This window comes from Oncorhynchus nerka, linkage group LG22 (genome assembly GCF_034236695.1).
Source record: "Oncorhynchus nerka isolate Pitt River linkage group LG22, Oner_Uvic_2.0, whole genome shotgun sequence".
NCBI lineage: Eukaryota > Metazoa > Chordata > Actinopteri > Salmoniformes > Salmonidae > Oncorhynchus > Oncorhynchus nerka.
The window spans coordinates 9,652,178-9,666,413 of NC_088417.1; the positions used below are offsets into that span (position 1 = coordinate 9,652,178).

The following is a 14,236-nucleotide window of genomic DNA, read 5'->3' on the forward strand; positions in this document are numbered from 1 at the left end:
CCCTCTGTGATTATACATATTCCAGTTATCATATTTCACATTTTCAGAACCAATAATTCCTCAATTGCATTATGGGGAGGGACAGGATTAGACAACCTTTTGATTCACCTTATTTGATTTACCTAAACAGGAGTATCTTCCGGGCTGTTTTGTTAGCGAAAAGGGGCGTCGATTACCGTAAATCCTAATGTAATGCAGCTGTTAGGATAGCCTGCATAATGCCATTGACTACCTTGTTTTTTTTTATCTTTCTTTGGAGCAGTTTTGCTTCAAAATGATATGATCTAATCGCGGAAACAATGCCACTAGACCAACAGGAACTCGAGCTAACATTGGCGCTGTCACTGCTCCTATCCCGCATTGACAGCTGGGTTACGCGGAGGCTCGTCGGTCGTATGCTTTGTGTGATGCGGGGAAGCTGCTGAACGTTTTGTTGTGGAATGAAATCGACATTGTGAAAAAGTCTTTGTTCATCTTTTCATTCAAAACGGAGTTTGAAATTCGGCAAGGAGAGATGAAGAATCTACTCCCTGGGATAGTCCTGACGTTTTTGATATTTTTAGAGGTGAGCAGCCCTTAGACAACATCGGCTATTGCCAACTATATAACGGGCGTTTATGGGATTACGCTGTACCTTTTTGATCAAATTAGAATTTTAATTATGTTGGTAAAGAAAATATTATGACGTGAATGATGCTTTACTGTTAATTTGTCATGGTGGATATATTTAACAATATTTTCAAAGAACGAAGCATCTGCCCCCATCAGATGATATACAGTGTAGGCTACAGTATGATGCAATTTGGCTAACCCTTTGTCTTTCTGTCCATTCCTCCGTAACAAGACGGAACTCTTCATGTAGGTAATATTGACCAAATCGAGTGCGAAAATGGTTACAAGGAAATTATTTTTTTATTTCTGTACAACCGTAAGTGATACTGTCTGGGTTCCTAACTTTATCATGGCCCTTTCAATATCTCTCTTCTTTATTAACATTTGGAGACAGACTTACTAACTCATTCACGAGCCACACATTTGTATGAGAAACATACATGTGGAATTGCCCCCTTGAAACACTGAACATCACAATCTAAAAGATTGTTGGACTTTTTTTTGCCAATTTCACTACTTTAAAATATATATATTTTTCAAAAATGAACAATTCTAAATGGTTTCTAATCAAGCCATGCCCTAGGAAAACCTCTGTGCTTGGACTATCATAACACTGCAACAAGACTGTTTTGGTTTCTGTCAAGTCCATTTTCATTACACAAGATATTTTTATCTTTTCAATTATGCTAAATCAGTTGAACCTTACTCTGTGCAGGATATCATGCTGTCCAATGTACTTGGCTCCTATTTTTTATTTAACCTTTTATTTAACTAGCCAAGTCAGTTAAGAACAAATTCTTATTTACAATGACGGCCTACCTTGGCCAAAGCCTCCCCTAACCCGGACGATGCTGGGCCGATTGTGCGCCGATCACGAGGGATCGAACCAGGGTCTGTAGTGAGGCCTCTAGCAATGAGGTGCAGTGCCTTAGACCGCTGCGCCACTCGGGAGCAGCATCCCGTGGATGCTCATGCTCATGCCCTGTAATATGTAATTTCAGTTATGTTATTAAAGTAACTAATGTACAAGGTTAATCCATGCTTAGTCAATAACAGACCGTTTAGCACGCAGGCAAATTGACACTAACGTTGACTCACGCTGAAGTTCAAGCAATATCTAAGTTATACCATGTCTGCCGATCTACTTTCACCAACCACCAACCTACTTCACAAGAAGTGTAAGATCGCAGCATAAGAAATGTATGATTACCGCTGGAATTGAAATACTGTCTTTTTTTTATTGAATAAAGTGAGTAAGTCAAGTAGGGGAAAAAGTCTAGGTGCAGGCTGTAGGGGAAACAGTCTAGGTGCAGGCTGTAGGGGAAAAAGTCTAGGTGCAGGCTGTAGGGGAAACAGTCTAGGTGCAGGCTGTAGGGGAAACAGTCTAGGTGCAGGCTGTACGGGAAACAGTCTAGGTGCAGGCTGTAGGGAAACAGTCTAGGTGCAGGCTGTAGGGAAAACAGTCTACGTGCAGGCTGTAGGGGAAACAGTCTAGGTGCAGGCTGTAGGGAAAACAGTCTACGTGCAGGCTGTAGGGAAACAGTCTAGGTGCAGGCTGTAGGGGAAACAGTCTAGGTGCAGGCTGTAGGGAAACAGTCTAGGTGCAGGCTGTAGGGAAACAGTCTAGGTGCAGGCTGTTGGGGAAACAGTCTAGGTGCAGGCTGTAGGGGAAACAGTTTAGGTGCAGGCTGTAATAACTAAGCTTTGCTTGGTCATGAATCCAGAATTGGTGTGCTCAACTCAATTGTCAAATGTCTTTGGGTGCTTAGTTGGAAAGGCATATCAGTTGATGTGGGGGGACTGGCTATAGATTTTTAAAGTGGCAGGTTAGTTTTGAGATGAACCTCGCCTGGCCAGCTCACTATGGCAGTGGAAAGCTCCCCGGTAGGAATGAGACCAGAAGCTTCTGTGGTGCTCGAGGTGTCAGGTTCTGTGGAGATTGGAGGGTTTGCGGTTCAGCGACCCTATGAGACGAGTCAGCCTCTCCATGCAGGAAGGTCACTGCCCCCCCCCACCCTGCCAGGGTGGGGCTGCATTAACTTCCCTAACACTCTCTGGCATTAAGATAGCAGCTCTGTGACTGGGAGGAAGCTGGATATAAGCTTTAGTGTGGACTGTCTTTTTCACAGGCTCCTCTTTGTAGAAGGCGGCGCTATTATGGTTTTGTGAGCTTTTGACTCAGCAGAAATCAAGTGTACATGTTTTGATGTGTCCAGTATGACGTTTGTATCTTATAGCCAAAAAAAGCATAGCCTACAGTATTGGGCTCTTTGTTACTTTGGATTCCAATAGATAGGCGCTACTCTATATCTTCACAACTCGACTACCAGAATGGCATTAGAGGGAGGAGACCCCACCAGATCTTATTTCAACAATGGGTGTTCCTTGAGGGGATTGTACCTCATCTTGTACTGTAGTTCTATACTGACTAAAGGTATTAGGATACATTCTGGGTTATCACCACCGCTTCAGCTAGCTTCCACTGTCACACTACCAAACTATCTTCTGCTCTTTGAATAGTCTCTCAATCACATGAGGACTCTACTATCCATGGGGGAAAACCTCAATGGTCGAATGCATTAGAGATGTCTCTGCTTGGTCAATGTCTTGAAACGTGGAGGGACAGCTTTGTTTTATGTTTACTTACCCATTTGGTTGACGAGTTGTTTTGTTGGCAGTATGACAGCAAAGAGGGGTTCGGTCTGGGCTTGGTCGGTCTGGGCTAGGTCATGCTTGGCCACATTTTAAAATGTAGATCTTATTCGTCATCGCCATGGGTACGTGGTTGTTTATTTTCTGTGATTACCAAATTGCGGTCTATTATATTTAAGTAGTTTATTTTGTAGAAATGTCATTACAAAGGGCTTGTACTTTAATAGAAGCCTCCCAGAACTGCCACCATTATTATTATTATCACAAACTAAGCACAACCATGAGGTTTGGTTGTAGTGAGCCAAACAGTATCTCATCAACTTGACCATTTTTATAATCTAGTAAATGTAATAGTAGTCTTCACATTATGACTCTACCTCCATTGTCTATGATTTATGACCCAGGTTACAGTACAGTGACATGATATGACTAATGAATGACTGGTTCGGATTAATGCAGCAGTTTTAAAATAATGTAGCAATCCTATATCCTTTTGGATGTAAATTAGCTTTGCGATCCTATTTTTGATGGATTTCTCCACTTCACTTTACATTAAACCAGCCGTAAAACTGTCCGATGGCCTGCGTCAACTGTGAGTTAATAAAATCTCTGGAGTAGTTTTATCACTTTATCAAGGCTTCAAATGGCTGAGGCTGAATAAAAAATAGCCAGTTCTACTCCTAAACCAATAACACGTGTCCTCCCAAAATCCCCGCCCATCTGGGATTAAACCAAGCAGGATGCCGCAGTTTGCTGTTGTTTAAACGGTCACTCGCTCGTCTTGTCTCTGTAGCCGAAAGGGGACAACCAACAGCCGACCAAGCAACTGACGCTCTGGCAGGTCTTCAGATAATACATTAGAGGGATAATTTAACATACTTGCAAACTCCCCTACTTTAACTAAGCGTGTGCAGTGGGAGTGTTGTGGTCTTTGTGGTTGGCCTGGGTATCTGGGGGGGGGGGGGGGGGGGGTTCTCAGCTCCTGAGCTACTACATAGCTGTGGACCCTGCTGTTTGGCAGTGCCACAGTCGGGAGTTTGGTCCCACAAACAGGCAGTTTGTTCCAACCATGGCGGCCCTCTTCCTGCCAGGGCTTCGCTGCCAGGGAGTCCCCGTATTGTCCATTCTTCCCAACAGCCAACCCCTTCCAAATGCTCAATTGTATGGCCCTATTCCCAACCTTCATTGACTGTCCCCCTTCTCTGGTGGTGAGAGCTAGGAAACATCCTAGAGTCGTTAAGCGGTAGAACCAGTGATCTACGCAACACGTAAAGTGTTTGTCCCATGTTTTATGAGCTGAAATAAAAGATCCTGAAAATGTTCCTTACGCACAAAAGGTAGGATTGATTCGCCATTTGCATTTTAGGTATCGAATTGACGTTTGGCGGCGCCTAATCAGTCAGTTCTGTACCCGCCTGGCTAGGGCTGGGCAATATGGCCAACCAAAATTAAATGTAATTGTTCAAATGTACTTAAGTATCAAGAGTGTAAATCATTTCAAATTCCTTATTAATCAAACCAGATGGCACCATTTTCTTGTTTATTTTTATTTACGGATAACCAGGGGAACACTCCAACACTCAAGACAATTTACAAACAAAGCGTGTGTGTTTAGTGAGTATTCCAGATCAGAGGCAGTAAGGATGACCAGGGATGTTCTCTGTTTAGTGAGTATTCCAGATCAGAGGCAGTAAGGATGACCAGGGATGTTCTCTGTTTAGTGAGTATTCCAGATCAGAGGCAGTAAGGATGACCAGGGATGTTCTCTGTTTAGTGAGTCCTCCAGATCAGAGGCAGTAGGGATGACCAGGGATGTTCTCTTGGTGAATTGGAACATTTTCCTACCCTGCTAAGCATTAAAAATGTAACGACTACTTTTAGGTGTCAGGGAAAATGTATGGAGTAAAAAGTACAGTATTTTATTTAGGAATGTAGTGAAGTAATAGTTGTCAAAAATAAAATAGTAAAGTACAGATACCAAAAAAATATGACTTAAGTAAAAATACTTTCAATACTTTTGTAGTACTTGAAAGTAATTTTACTTAGGTACTTTACACCACTGCTCAGTAGAGATAATGTCCACACTGCCACGTAGGGCTGCACGATATGGGCACATAATATAGGACTTATTTTGAACCAAATGTTATGTTGGAATCATGGAAATATAATGACTATTCTAATTCTATAGTTAGAATATAATAGTGGGCACTTTGAATACAGTGTTTGAGAATACAATGAATTAAAATGCCAGGGGAGGAGTTATTGTGACAGGGTAGGAACTAAAGTGTTGATAAGTGTTTCCTGGGGGACCCTATAAGCTTAGACTACATTGCATGTTTTCTCATTTTCATGTAGCTAACATATTCTTGCTTTGCATATTCCTCTTTGATTTAAAAGATACTGTTGCACAACCAACATGCTGATTTTAGGTCGAAGCCATCACTGCTTTATCAGGCAGTATTAGCTTGCTACATTTGCTCTTACTCAGTACATTTTATGAGCTAGCTAGCTATTAGCATTAGCGGCTAACAATTAGCATCTCACAAGATTTAGGGCAACATGCTAAGAAAAGACAAACCTAGCTGATGTAAGAAAAACAAACTAATAGTGCCATTATAGAACGCTAGTGGATTTATATTACGAAGCAAAGTGAAAACAGCATTGTCGTGGTTGAGGAGCATCAAATGTGCTCCTTGAGTAACAGGGGGCGTGGCTAGGTCTTTGTGGAAAGTGTCACGGAGAGAAAGAGTGGAGAGCGATGACTCAAGTAGCGAAGTAAACAATAAATATTGACATTACACATGGTGTATCACATTTAACAAACCAAACATTCAAATACAGGTATAAATGTAAAGTAAAACCCAAACCGGTCACCTGCATCATCAAATACGGTATACCGCCCAGCCCAAATGGAACTTGGTTGTCTGCCTGGAAATTAATTTTCTAATATTTTTCATAAACATATTTGAGAGTGCCAAATTCAAGTACTTTAAGCACCTTAAGCTTGGGTAGGGATGTGTAGTGTGGGTTAGTGTAGTGTTCGATCAAGTTTTGAGCACGAATTTGTTTATATCAAATTCAATTTCAAATCAAATGTATTTATATAGCCCTTCGTACATCAGCTGATATCTCAAAGTGCTGTACAGAAACCCAGCCTAAAACCCCAAACAGCAAGAAATGCAGGTGTAGAAGCACGGTGGCTAGGAAAAACTCCTTAGAAAGGCCAAAACCTAGGAAGAAACCTAGAGGGGTGGCCAGTCCTCTTCTGGCTGTGCCGGGTGGAGATTATAACAGAACATGGCCAAGATGTTCAAATGTTTATAAATGACCAGCAGGGTCAAATAATAATAATCACAGTAGTTGTCGAGGGTGCAGCAAGTCAGCACCTCAGGAGTAAATGTCAGTTGGCTTTTCATAGCCGATCATTAAGACTATCTCTACCGTTCCTGCTGTCTCTAGAGAGTTGAAAACAGCAGGTCTGGGACAGGTAGCACGTCCGGTGAACAGGTCAGGGTTCCATAGCAGCAAGGAGTCATCATGCCAGGTAATCCTGAGGCATGGTCTGAGGGCTCAGGTCCTCTGAGAGAGAGAAAGAGAGAATTAGAGAGAGCATACTTAAATTCACAAAGGACACCGGATAAGACAGGAGAAGTACTCCAGATATGACAAACTGACCCTAGCCCTCCGACACAAAATACTGCAGCATAAATACTGGAGGCTGAGACAGGAGGGGTCAGGAGACACTGTGGCCCCATCCGATGATACCCCCGGACAGGGCCAAACAGGAAGGATATAACCCCACCCACTTTGCCAAAGCACAGCCCCCACACCACTAGAGGGATATCATCAACCACCAACGTACCATCCTGAGACAAGGCCGAGTATAGCCCAAGATCTCCGCCACGGCACAACCCGGGGGGGGGGGGCGGCAACCCAGACAGGAAGATCACGTCAGTGACACAACCCACTCAAGTGACGCATCCTTCCCAGGGATGGCATGGAAGAGCACCAGTAAGCCAGTGACTCAGCCCCTGTAATAGGGTTGGAGGCAGAGAATCCCAGTGGAGAGAGGGGAACCGGCCAGGCAGAGACAGCAAGGGGGGTTCATTGCTCCAAAGCCTTTCCGTTCACCTTCACACTCCTGGGCCAGACTACACTCAATCATATGACCGACCCACTGAAGAGATGAGTCTTCAGTAAAGACTTAAAGGTTGAGACCGAGTCTGCGTCTCTCACATGGGTAGGCAGACCATTCCATAAAAACGGAGCTCTATAGGAGAAAGCCCTGCCTCCAGCTGTTTACTTCGAAATAATATCCCTGTTAGTGAGCATTTTTCCTTTGCCAAGATAATCCATCCGCCTGACAGGTGTGGCAGATCAAGAAGATGATTAAACAGCATGATCATTACACAGGTGCACCTTGTGCTGGGGACAATAAAATGCCACTAAAATGTCTAGTTCTGTCACTCAACACAATGCTATAGATGTTTTGAGGGAGCGTGCAATTGGCATGCTGACTGCAGGAATGTCCACTGGAGCTGTTTCCAGATAATTGAATGGTAATTTCTCTACCGTAAGCCGCATCCAATGTCGTTTTAGAGAATTTGGTATGTATGTCCAACCCGGTCTCGCAACCGAAGACCACGTATAACCATGCCAGCCCAGGACCTCCACGTCCACCTTCTTCACCTGTGGGACCATCTGATGATACCAGTTGCCCATACAAACGGATGAAACTGTGGGACCATCTGATGATACCAGCTGCCCGTACAAACGGATGAAACTGTGGGACCATCTGATGATACCAGCTGCCCTTACAAACGGATGAAACTGTGGGACCATCTGATGATACCAGCTGCCCATACAAACGGATGAAACTGTGGGACCATCTGATGATACCAGCTGCCCGTACAAACTGATGAAACTGTGGGACCATCTGATGATACCAGCTGATGAAACTGTGGGATTTGCACAACCAAATCATTTCTGAACAAATTGTCAAACCGTCTTAAAGGAAGCTCATGGGCGTGTTCGTCGTCATCACCAGGGTCTTGACCTGACTGCAGTTCAGTGGGCAAATGCTCACCTTCGATGGCCACTGGCACGCTGGAGAAGTGTGCTATTCACAGATAAGTCCTGGTTTCAACTGTACCGGGCAGTTGGCAGACAGTGTGTATGGTGTAGTGTGGGCAAGCGGTTTGCTGATGGCAACGTTTTGAACAGTGACCAGTGGTGAGGTGATGGTATGGGCAGGCATAAGCTATGGACATCGAACACAATTGCATTTTATTGACGGCAATTTCGATGCATAGAGGTACCATGACGAGATCCTGAGGGCCATTGTTGTGCCATTCATCCACTGCCTTCAAATCATGTTTCAGCATGATAATGCAAGGCCCCATGTCGCAAGGATCTTTACACAATTCCTGGAAGCTGAAAATGTCCCAGTTCTTCCATGGCCTGCATACACGCCAGACATGTCTCCCATTGAGCATGTTTAGGATGCTCTGGATCAATGTGTTCCAGTTCCCTGAGCTTCGCACAGCCATTGAAGAGGAGTGGGTCAACATTCCACATGTCACAATCAACAGCCTGATCAACTCTATGTGAAGGAGATGTGTCCAGCTACATGAGGCAAATGGTGGTCACACCAGATACTGACTGGTATTCTGATCCACACCCTTACCTTGTTTAAGGTATCTGTGACCAACAGATGCATATCTGTATTCCCAGTCATGTGAAATCCATAGATTAGGGCCTATTTAATTCATTTAAATTGACTGATTTTCTTATGAGCTGTAACTCAGTAAAATTGTTGAAATTGCGTTTGTATTTTTTTTTGTGTGTGTGTGTGTGTGTGTGTGTGTATAAACCCTGTATTGCCGACACTATGTATTGGCCAATGAGAGGCTTTGAAGCCACCACTCCTCAGAAGAAGCAGTCTTCCATAGGAATGAATGGAATCCTACAGTATTTAAAATGTAAAATGTTTTAATTAAATGTTTCAAGGACTATATTGGCTCATAATAAAACATATGTGCATTAAGGTGTCTAATAGAATAAACATGGCAAAAACAAATGTGTGGTGGGGTGTACCAAAAGGGAGGCACGGTGGCTCCAAAACAGAGCCCCTTGTCACTCATCGTGTGTGTGGGTATAACTCATTGGGTAGAACCCACATCCGTTGTGCGCTCAGTGGCCACACATTGTGGGGGAAAAACACATGGCACAAACCACAAAGGGGATTCCTGGATGCTCCTGGGATGAAATGTCACCTCAGTCTGCCATCCATCCGGCCAGTCCTTTGGCGGCCATTTTCACTTCTATATAAAAGCCTCTCCACCCACAGCTCTCCAAAGATGAGCCAGGCTTCAATGTCTTCTATAGTTAATCCCTCACCTCGTTGAGAGATGTATGTGGGTGCACCTCAATAGTCTGACTTTTTTCCACAACTGGGCAGGTGAGAGCAGTAGGGCATCATGGTCACCTATTCTGAGCCAGCCACAGACTACTAAGATGCAGCCCAGGTCTGACTTTATAGCCTTTATGTTGGAGGCCAGTGGATTTCAGTTACATTGAAGAGCAAAGGGGCATCCTTTTGTTTTTATTTAGACAACACTGTATGATCCACTATGCTGTTTACACTACATCTGTCATATCACTGAGTCGGCAGTGAGGCTTTGCGCAGGACTGTATTGTGTGTTGCATAAAGCCAGGGCTGCCAGAGAAGCTGTATGTATGATTTAAAACAGCAAGAATATTTGCATGGGTTAACAAACCCATAAAGGTTGTTCATTCGCAAACGGATCATCTTGACACTGCAAAGCATACCAGTTTCAGTGCTGTATTATAACCAACGTGTTTTTCATATGTGAACAGAGCGGTTTCATTTATCTTTCAAAGCTTCAACATGGTGCCTAATTTTTCAATGAAAAGCATTACTTGCGCATAAAGCCATGGAGGTTATGCCTGGCCTTGTGCATAACACTCCCAGGACAGATCCTCCTTTTCCTCATCTTGCCTATATTTTTTTTTTATCGCTCCTTGCTTTGTGTAGAAAGGATGGAGAGCGCACTACTAAGCTACAAAGCACATCTTATGAGGGCTATAAAACTGAAATATGCCTTACGCTTTACAGAGACTGCCTCAGTCAGCATTTTGATAGAGTGCGGTTGGAGGCAGCTGCGTAGGGTTGCCGCAAGGCGTATTGATTAAGAAACAACTCCTGCCCGGGATGAACGAATCCTGGCGTAATGGGATGCAGGCAGATGGCATGCCGCTCTGAAATGGTTTGTTGGTACGCTCTTTATCGCAAGACTGTCTCAAATTCTTATCCAATTCTCTGTAGGTGGAGAAAATAATCTCTTCAACAGTGAAGCCCAGAGCATATGCCGATTCGTCTAGCGCTAACTTGACGGCGAATGGCGGTTATTAAACAACCTGGTTGACGCCTGAAATAACGAGACTTAGTAAATGTAGGCTTGAAGCCGATGTCAGGTCATACAGTCTGCACTGTGGGAGAGATGGTCTGTCCAATGTCTGGTCATAGTATTCACTGTGGGTGGGGCAGGAGGGACTATTTGTTTTATTTCATTATGTAAAGAGCATGGACTTACTTTCTTCCTCTCCCTCTTGCAGTGCATAGAGGCCAAAAAGTACTGCTGGTATTTTGAAGGCGGATACCCCATCTACTTTATGTAAGTACCATCTGTCACAATATGTATTGTACTGTACATGGCCGATTTTATCATATTGTGATCGGTAACAAGCTACATACCGCCAAATGGTGGGGTCTTATGAATAACAGTCATTTTGTTTGATTTAACATTTCTATTCAGAGGAACCATAGTGTCTGAGGCAATCCATCTAATCTGAGTCAACACAAATGTCTTTTGTCAAGGCTTTCCATACATATGTGTGAGACTGTGGCCATTTCACCTGTTAATGTCGCAGTCTAAGCAATCTTGCGTTTCCCTTCCCTCTGACCGTGGGCCTTTAATTCAGACCCCATCTCCTCCGGTTAATGCTGTACTATGCAGAAATCGCTCTGCCATTTTTCCTGGTTGTTAAAACTCTTAATAGTTTGCCTAGTTTCAGTTTATGTGACAAAACAAGCACAAGTGTTGGTTTTGATTTTGATTTATTAGGATCCCCGTTAGCCGACGCCAATGGAGACCGCTAGTCTTACTGGGGTCTGACACACATACTGTAACGACAAAGACGTTACAGATAAAACACTTTACAATTTAGTGTGCGTGCGTGCGTGTGCACGCATGTGTGTGTGTGTGTGTGTGTATGTGTGTGCATGTGCGTGTGTGTGTGAAAATCATTGTACCATCTAAACCTCTGAAATATAAGCAAAAAATATTGTATTTTCAGCTGTTAGAAGCTGGTGTACAAAACAAAATAAAAGTCCCAAAAAACTAAACTTAAAAATGGGAAATATAGAAATACGGAACATAGAACAGATCTAATGCTCTTAGACTTGCTTTCAATTAAAATGACAGATCTATAACGCAGTGGTGTGTATTCAAGGATGCCAAGGGAAGCCAGGCCCCCCCCCCCCAAAAAAAAAAATGTAATTATGTATCTTTCATCTGTTTCATAATTTTCCTTCATGTCGCAAGAGGCTGAATGTAGCTCACAGGAGAAAGCATCCGAGCGAATGGGAATAGCGCCCCCCTCTTTCTACATGTAGCCCATCTGTCTGGTCTGAACGAGTGACATTTTCCTGCCTGTAGCATTGAAGGCAAGTGTAGCCAGCAAGCATCTGGACTCCCTTGATTTTTTAAAATTTTTTATAATAAATGTGCCATTCAGTGTTGAGCTAAACTGAGCGAGCTCAACTGTAAAATGGTCCTGGAGCGAAAAACAGTGTCAAGCGAAGCCAGCTTGGATTTGGCGTCACTTGACTTGTTCCATCTCGTTGTGTTGTCCTCTGGTGGGTAGCTAAAATTGGCCTTAAATTAGCCATGATGGAGATAGGGATTTTAACTTGTTTTTTTTCTTCATAATTCTCCATACTGGCTAATGATTATAACGGAGATTCTGATCCAACCATTAATTCATACATTGTTGGGCCCCTGGTCTGAGAGGATGTTAAGTTCAATATGTAGCTAGATGTAAAAGGCTAATGTTAACTAGCTAATGTTGCCTATGAATACGCACGCACGCACACAGAAATCAGAACCATGGACAGACACATGTTTAGCTTATGTTGATTTGAACTACATTTGTTTTTGGCATCTTTTAGTTGTCACTGTATTAGAATAAGCAGAGGTGATTTAGATGTTAAAATAGTGGAGGCAGCTCCTATTTTTCTTTTACGACTTGGCGGTAAACTCTCAGTGGTTCTAAATTAATAGCGGTTTAGTCGTCCGAAAATGTCGGAAACATTAACTTGCTTTTCCATGCTGTAATTCATGTAACTTGTCTGTTAATGTACATGCAATATGCTTTGTGGACTTGACTGGACAGAGGTTGCTATCCGGTTTTGTGATTAAAAACAGGTGTGTTTCAATGTATTCTGCCACAGTCGTTTTGTCACGGTCGCAAGGCATATGAGTTAACAGCTTAGCGAGCAAACAATGCGATTGTCACAACACACATTGTAATGTGGCTTTTGGGGGGGGGTTGGAAACTTGGCTTCCCCAATGATTTTTCCCACACACCTCTACTGTTATAACTATATATATTTTCTATGTGAATTTGTTCGCCCCAAAAAAGTTACATCCATTCCCCCTCGCTGGTAACTACCGGTGTCGGCCATTGTTCAATAAAATGAGAGTGTGCGCCTGGAATGAGTGTGCACCTCTGAAGAGAGATGTCCTGTAGGTAATGGGATGAGTGTGTGCCTCTGAAGAGAGATGTAATGGAATGAGTGTGCACCTCTGAAGAGATATGTCCTGTAGGTAATGGGATGAGTGTGCACCTCTGAAGAGATATGTCATGTAGGTAATGGGATGAGTGTGCACCTCTGAAGAGACATGTCATGTAGGTAATGGGATGAGTGTGCACCTCTGAAGAGATATGTCATGTAGGTAATGGGATGAGTGTGCACCTCTGAAGAGATATGACATGTAGGTAATGGGACGAGTGTGCACCTCTGAAGAGATATGACATGTAGGTAATGGGATGAGTGTGCGCCTCTGAAGAGAGATGTAATGTAGGTAATGGGATGAGTGTGCACCTCTGAAGAGACATGTCATGTAGGTAATGGGATGAGTGTGCACCTCTGACGAGAGATGTCATGTAGGTAATGGGATGAGTGTGCACCTCTGAAGAGATATGACATGTAGGTAATGGGATGAGTGTGCGCCTCTGAAGTGATATGTCATGTAGGTAATGGGATGAGTGTGCACCTCTGAAGAGATATGTCATGTAGGTAATGGGATGAGTGTGCACCTCTGAAGAGATATGTCATGTAGGTAATGGGATGAGTGTGCGCCTCTGAAGAGATATGTCATGTAGGTAATGGGATGAGTGTGCGCCTCTGAAGAGATATGTCATGTAGGTAATGGGATGAGTGTGCACCTCTGAAGAGATATGTCATGTAGGTAATGGGATGAGTGTGCACCTCTGAAGAGATATGTCATGTAGGTAATGGGATGAGTGTGCGCCTCTGAAGAGATATGTCATGTAGGTAATGGAAGAAATTAACATTTGTCCTCTTCCTCTTGCCTTTAAGCTCCTGACTGTGGACCACATATGCCACCCTCTGTCTATGCCCCTACTGTCTCCCTCTCTGTTTCCAGCTGTACTGTCAAAAATGATCACAATCCTTAAAAAAAATAAAAAAAATAGTATGTATGTAGCTGCTGTGCTATCAGAGTGAAACTACACAACCCATCATATACAGACCAGAGTACTATGTCTACTGGCAGCACCGGTGTTCAGTCTTTACATGAGGACACAGTGGGTGAATCAGATCATACCTCCAAGTTCTTTGCTGTCCAATGGTGTCTATGGGTGG

At 43.4% G+C, this 14,236-nt stretch overlaps 1 protein-coding gene across 1 annotated transcript in view; it reads left to right on the forward strand.

Moving 5' to 3' along the window:
- Positions 1 to 200: 200 nt before the first annotated feature.
- The window catches only part of LOC115120810 (WW domain binding protein VOPP1-like), a 65,444-nt gene continuing 51,408 nt past the window's right edge, over positions 201 to 14,236 (forward strand). Inside the window, exons 1-2 of the mRNA XM_029649789.2 lie at positions 201 to 565; positions 10,903 to 10,961. Coding sequence (XP_029505649.1) covers positions 515 to 565; positions 10,903 to 10,961 — 110 coding nt within the window. The 5' untranslated portion in view covers positions 201 to 514. The remainder of the gene's footprint in view (positions 566 to 10,902; positions 10,962 to 14,236) is intronic.